This window comes from Myotis brandtii, unplaced genomic scaffold (assembly GCF_000412655.1).
Source record: "Myotis brandtii unplaced genomic scaffold, ASM41265v1 scaffold810, whole genome shotgun sequence".
NCBI lineage: Eukaryota > Metazoa > Chordata > Mammalia > Chiroptera > Vespertilionidae > Myotis > Myotis brandtii.
Window position 1 is genome coordinate 544,593 of NW_005371274.1, and position 7,148 is coordinate 551,740.

At 37.0% G+C, this 7,148-nt stretch overlaps 1 protein-coding gene across 1 annotated transcript in view; it reads left to right on the plus strand.

Annotated features, from left to right (window-relative positions):
• The first annotated feature begins 6 nt into the window (after positions 1 to 6).
• BTAF1 (BTAF1 RNA polymerase II, B-TFIID transcription factor-associated, 170kDa) overlaps positions 7 to 7,148 on the plus strand; it is a 116,314-nt gene continuing 109,172 nt past the window's right edge. Inside the window, exon 1 of the mRNA XM_005884041.2 lies at positions 7 to 95. Within this exon, the coding sequence (XP_005884103.1) occupies positions 64 to 95 (32 nt within the window). The 5' untranslated portion in view covers positions 7 to 63. The remainder of the gene's footprint in view (positions 96 to 7,148) is intronic.

Consider the following 7,148-nt stretch of genomic DNA (forward strand, 5'->3'; position numbering starts at 1 on the left):
GGGCGGCCGGGAGGAGGCAGCCACCCAGCAGCAGCAGCAGCAGCAGAAGCAGCAGCAAGAGTGATGCTCGCAGCCTCAGAGGACTCATGGCTCAGGTCGGCTCTTCCGGGACCCCTGGGTGCTTCAGTGGTGGCAGGGCCAGGACAGCAGCATCCCTGCGACCTGGGGACAGAGGCAGAGGCTGAACCCCCGCGCAGTCCTTGGCCCCAGCACCGACACCTGCGAAATCCCTCTCCCCAGACTTTCTGGGCGCTTGTTGCCAGTGGGCCACAGCAGCAGCCCCCCTGAAAAGTTCTGGGAAAAAATAGTTTACTGTCTAAATAATCATTTTTAAATAAAAATGTAAACCCCGTGCAAACATGGAAGCAAAGCAATGCCTGATAACTACCACCTCCACAGCCTCCCTTCTCCACATCCAATAAGCAATCCCCCCAAAGCATGTCAGGTTATTCCCCAGGAGCTTACCGAGTTCTAGCAGCGGTAGCGGAGCCTTATTAGGGTTAAGGGAATGACTGTAGAAGAGAGGTCTGTTTCAGCCAACTCCCAGTGAAAACGTGTCATTAATGGGACAGAAGGGGTCTCTCCCACTATGCCCCTCCCAGACTCCTTTCACACTGGGAGATTTCCCACCACCAGCCCAACACACACACACACACACACACACACACACACACACACACACACGATAGAAGTGGCACTGTACCATGAATATAAATCGTATATTTAGCTTCCAGTGTTTAAAATAATCATGTGAATTTTAACAAGTAATTCTTTTCTTTCCTTTAACATATTTAATCATCTGAACAGAAAAGTTAAATAGAAAGACCTAAGTTTTAACAGTTAAACAATAAAATTAAACAAAGCAATATTCTAAACCAGGCACTACTTACATACTTACACTCTTTTTTTATATCATTCTGACTTCTATATTTTCACTCATCATTTCCAATAGTATTTCTTATCACAATAATTTAATCCTAATAATTGTTACTACTAATAAAATATATTCTAGTTTATTAATGTACCCCAGAGTCCAGCAGTTCACCCAGGGGTGGACATTTAAGCTTTAGATTATTTTTAGGTACTATAAATCAGTTATAAACTTCTTACCAAAATAGAAGATTAAAAAATAATAATTTATTTGGATTATAGTTGCAAGGTAATATTACTAATTCAAATGCTATAATCTTTAAGAATTGAAATATTCTTGAATCTTGAAATTTTTATATTTAAACAAAGCTAAAATATACATCAGGATATTCCATTATTTAAAAAATGATTTCAGTAATAAATGTGATTTTTTAAATTTCAAGAGTTTATACTTTTTACTATAATTGTTTTACACATGTATTTTTCTAAATACTTCCCCAAGATATCAAGAAATCCATCTTGCAGACAGTATTTTCTATTACTGAACTCCTATTGGTGGTGTATTTGAACAGTTATAATTTGAGTACTACCATAAAAAGCAAAATATTTTAAATTAGAAGGATGTACTTAAATATGTATTAGCATATATTAAATATACAATAGTGTATATTGACCTAAAAAAGGAAGTTGTTGTGTTTTGTTTTTTGTTTTTTGTGTGTGTGTTTTTTACCACTCTGGTGATACCAGAGAGATGAAATGACTTACCCAAGCTCACACATCATTGAGTGTTAAAGCCAAAAGCCACCTGACTTTCAATGACCAATAATTTTTACATTTCAGCTTTGTATTACTACAATCAATATCAAAGTTAGTTGTGTCTTAATTACACCAATTTGATTTATTATGAAAAGCAATTTGTACCAATGAAGTGAAAAATATTCACATAAGTTTCATAAACAAGAATAGCTTCTTAATAACACCAGGGAGATGAAAACCTTTCCCAGAAAATCATGTTGGTATGAGTAAAGTACTGAGGAGTAGTTACAGGCTTCTGTTGGTTGCTCTGGCATTACTGTTATCAGCTACTGAACCAATTGGAATAGTTTCTCAGCTAAAGAGTGACATCTTGTGACATTCTGCTCTAATTACAATGAAAAAGTGTATTATCTGAAGAGTCGTATTACACATTCCAGAGACCATGCTTTCTGTCAGAGACATTGTTCCCAATGTAAGGACACAGCGATGTGCTGTGCCATGTCAGAAGGGGGGGCTTCTTATCTGAAGTTACTTTTTATCAATTCTGTAAAATATACATAACACAAAATTAACCATTTGAACTATTTTTTAGGTGTACTGCTCAGTGGCATGAAGTACATGCACACTGTTGTGCAGCCATCACCATCATCCATCTCCAGAATGTTTTTCATCTTCCAAAACGGAAATTATACTCATTAAACAATAATGCATTCCTCCCTTCCTCCACCTCCTGGCAATCGCCATTCTACTTCTGTCTCTATGAATTTGACTACTCTAGGTAGCTCACATAAGTGGAATCATACAGAATTTGTCCTTTTGTGACTGGTTTATTTCACTTAACATAATGCCTTTAAGGCTCATCCATGGTGTAGCATGTGTTGGAATTTCCTTCCTTTTTAAAACATATTCCATTGTATGTATGTACACATTTTGCTTATCCATTCACTTGTCAATGGGCTCTTGGGTTGCTTCCCCATTTTGGCTATTGTGAGTAATGGTACTATGAACATGGGTGTATAGATATCTTTGAGTTATTGCTTTCAATTGTTTTGGGGTATATACTGGTACCCAGAAGTGGAATTACTGGATCATGTGGTACTTTTGTTTCTGACTTTTTGAGGAACCTACATACTGGCTTTCCCAGAGTGGCTGCACCTTTTTACATTCCCACCAACAGTGCACAAGGATTCCAATTTTTGCCACATCTTTATCAATACTTGCTATTTACTGTTTGTTTGATTAATTGCTTATTTTTGTTTTTATAATAACCACTAGAGGCCCAATGCACAAGATTCGTGCAAGGGGCTCGGCCCTCGCAGCCCTGGCTTCGTCTGGAAGGTCATTCGGCTGTCCAGTCTAATTAGCATATTACACTTTTATTATTTTTAGATCCTAAGGGGTGTCAAGTGGCATCATTGTAGTTTTGATTTGCAGTGCTCTAATTAGTGTTGTTGAACATCTTTACATGTGTTTATTGGCCATCTGTATATCTTCCTTGTAGAAATGTCTATTCAAGTCCTTTATCCATTTAAAATTAGGTTGTTTTGTTGTTGTTGAGTTGTACGAGTTCTTTATATATTCTGGATATAGATACACATATATGTAGCAAAATGGTAACATGGACAGGTAATTTACACACAAACTTCTTTTTAAAAAATATTTTTATTGATTTCAGAGAGGAAGGGAGAGGGAGAGAGAGACAGAAACATCAGATGAGAGAGGATTATCAATTGGCTGCCTCCTGCATGGCTCTTAATGGGGATCAAGCCCACAACCCGGGCATGTGCCCTTGACCAGAATCAAACGTGTGACCTTTCAGTCCACAGGCCAACACTCCATCCACTGAGCCAAACTGGCCAGGGCACAAACTTCTTAATAAATTATTTCTGGGAAGGTAAGGAGGAAAAAGGGATTAGAGAGAAATATAAGACCCCAATTACACATTCAATTTCTTGTAAATGTATCTGTATATGGTAAAATATTAGCATTTGTTAAATCTGGTGGGTAAGTACATGCATAGATTTTATTCTCTATATTTTTCTGTATGTTGAATATAATTCGTAATTTAAAAATACAAATAGTATTGCTTTGTAAATATAGTTTTTTTGAACTTATAGAAATTGTGTGATATTGTACATATTGTTCTGTATCTTGCTTATTTTATTTACTCAACTTACAGTTTTGAGGTTCATCCATATTGGCATATATAGATCTAGTTAATTTAGTTTAACTACTGCTGTTGGTATCCCATCATATGCTATATTACGTTTAATTTCTCCATCATTCTCAAGATGGACATTTAGGCCATTTCTAGGTTTGCTAGCTGATAAACAGTGCCGCAGGGAACACTCTTTAGAGATCTTGTGTACAGAGTTTCCCCTAGAGCAGTGGTCTTTACACTGGAGTATATGTACCCCTGGGGATACCCAAAAACTTTTCAAGAAGTGTGTAGGTCTGAGTAGACTTTTAAGAACTCAATTTCAAGATCCTCAGCCTGAATGTGCATATGTTTATTTCAACCATAGGCCTGGGTGTGGGCCTGGGGTTAGGATATTAAGCTGGTTCTCCTTTTCCCCTCCTTTCACTATCACCCTGCTCTCAGTTGAGTACAGGAAGGCAGAGTTTGTATCCATATAAAATCTCATTTGGGATTTTATATATAAAATTTAACATACATACTTTTTATATTTTTTAAATTTCAGTTAATCCATCTAAAATTTATTTTGTGGTTAGCAGGAGACAACAATATATCTGTAGATGTAATAACTTTGATGTAAACATCTAAATAATTTAACTGGATAATTTCTACTTTTATATTTATATCAATGGTCTTTTGAGCATATGAGAAAAGGCTAAAGTTAGTGGATGTATCATTTCACTATCTTCCCAGAATTCCCTGCAGTTATAGTGGCCACATGACACTGTTCTGGCCAATGAGATATTAAGTCTGGGAAGATTTTTGCTTTCTTGAGACAATCACTGCCTCTTACTCATTCCTTTTCCTTCTTTTCCCTGAATGTATGATGCCTGGAGGTGGAGCAACCTTCTTTCCAACTCTCACAGTAGAGCTTATCTCAGGGGAAGCTGAATCTGTCTCATGGTTGGTCTAAGGAAAATTCCATCCCCATTGCCAATGGTTGGTTTAGTTATCTGTGTGTGACCCGACTCTATACGCTTGGTTGCTAAGTGGTTAGTATCAGCCTGTGCACCAAAGGGTCTTGGGTTCGATTCCCCATTAAGGGCATGTAGCTGGGTTGCAGGTTCAATCCCTGGCCTCTGTTGGGGTGCATGCAGTAGGCAACCAATAGGTGTGTCTCTCTCACATCGATGTTTCTCTCCCTCCATCCCTCCCTTCCATTCTCTCTAAAAATCACTGGAAAATATCCTTGGATGAGGACTAATAATAATAAAAATAATAATAGCTACTTATTTAGTATTTATAAGTGTTTCATGTATACACTCATTTAATCCTTACAACTTTACATGTACCTTAAAAGTACGGTACATGGTTCATTATTTACAATTCTGAAATTGAAAAAGGTCTGAAAACCATACTTTAAGAAAATTCATTTGGAAGCAAAACCTCATCTGAACTGGCATGTAGCTATTTACAGTCTTTTATTTATTCCTCTTAGTATGCCTATTAATACATTTTGCTGCAGAACTAGAAATGTATTTGATTATAAGGTGCTGCCCTGGAAGCTGTTGAGGTGTGACATAAAAAGGCATGTATATTGGATAACTTCTCAAAACTGAAAATTCTAAATTTAAGAAACCATCTGGCAGGGGTTTCAGGTAAGGGTGGTGGACCAGTGCTATTATTATCCCCATTTCACAGCTGAGAACATTGAGACATAGTTAAGTCACTTGTTCAAGGTCGCATAGTTAACACAAAGAATAACCAATGTAACGAATAATATCTTAAGTTTTTATTACAATAAACATTATGTTCATTATCTCAGTTAATCTTGATCACAACCCTCTGAGGTACTATTATTTTATTTCTCAGATGAAGAAACTGAAGCTTAGAAAGGTTATATAACTCCTGGGCACATAGCTGATAAGTATGGTGAGGAATGACTTAAAAACAATTTAGTCTGACATCAATATATTTGGTTATCACGCTATCCCTTACAAACCTATCATATTAGCCCTTTTCTCTCTTCTAAATGTCCATTATAACTATATATCTAATTACCTCTTGGATATTAGAGTAAGATTTTTAAACTGTATACCAGATCATTTTACTCACATGCTTAAAACCCTCTTATAACTTTTTACTGCATTTAGAATGGAATCCCAATTCCTTACACTGGCCCTTTTCTACCTCTCCCAGCTCATCTCCCAACACAGCAGACTTCTCTTAGGCTTTTGCACTTAGTGTATCCTCCACCTGGAAGGCTCCCCAGGTTCTCACACAGCTGGCTCCCTTTTGTCATTTGGGCCTCACCTCAAGTGACTCTTCAATTATTCCTAATTACCCAGTTTAGAGTCTCTAACCACCCTCTCTAGCTCATCATTCTGTTTTACATAACATGTAAACATGGTGTTTTCTTATTTATCTGTTTTCTCTTTTTCCTAGAATATAACTTCAACCAGAGTGGGCACCTTGTCTGTTCTGGTTTCTTTTGAAGTCACAATTTCTAGTACAGAGTTTAGCAAGGGGGTACATACTTAATTTTGGTTGAATAAATGAATGTACATAGTACAACCAGTAAATAGCATCTGCTGGTTATATACAAACTAGCAGTAAATATCCTGCTAGTTTGTCGCAGGAGATAAATTTGCAAATGCAGGTGGGAGGAGACTATGAAATGTGAAGATATTTGAACATCAGCTTAATCAGATTTAATAGCATAGAAGTGCCTAGCAGCGGTCTGACACAGAATAGGTGCCAAATAAATACTTGATGAATGAATAAAATACTTGATGAATGAACAGTAAATATTATTACTAGCTTGGATCTTGAGTAAATTACTTAAAACATTCTGGGCTTAGTTTCCTCACCCATAAAGTGAAGATTAAAACTTACTTTACAGGGCAAGCCTACGAATTATATGAGAGAACGCGTACCACGTGCCTACCATATAGCAGGTACTTAAGCTAGTTTCTGTCCCCTTACATTTACGTATATACTACTTTATTGTTTACGAAGCTCTTATAAGCTCTTCTAGATACATGACCTCATTTTACTTCCATACCTTCTATAGTACTTCTCATTAGCCTCATTTTATAGTTGAAAAACAGACTCAGGGCTTGAGACATAGCCTCTTTGGGTAATGAGAAGCCAATGTACAAGTTTTACAAGCAGAGGAGTGACACAATAAAAACAGTGGTTTTTTGGAAGATTAATCTTAGTGGCCTGGAAGATGAGCTCGGCTGAAGATGGAGAAATATTACGTTGACTATTTTCATAAAAATCAAGTTTATGGTGATAAGGGCCTGCACCAGGTGACTGGATAACATTTAAAAACCTAATGAATTAAGCGACTGAATAACCAGATAAACCTGACCCTTCCCCG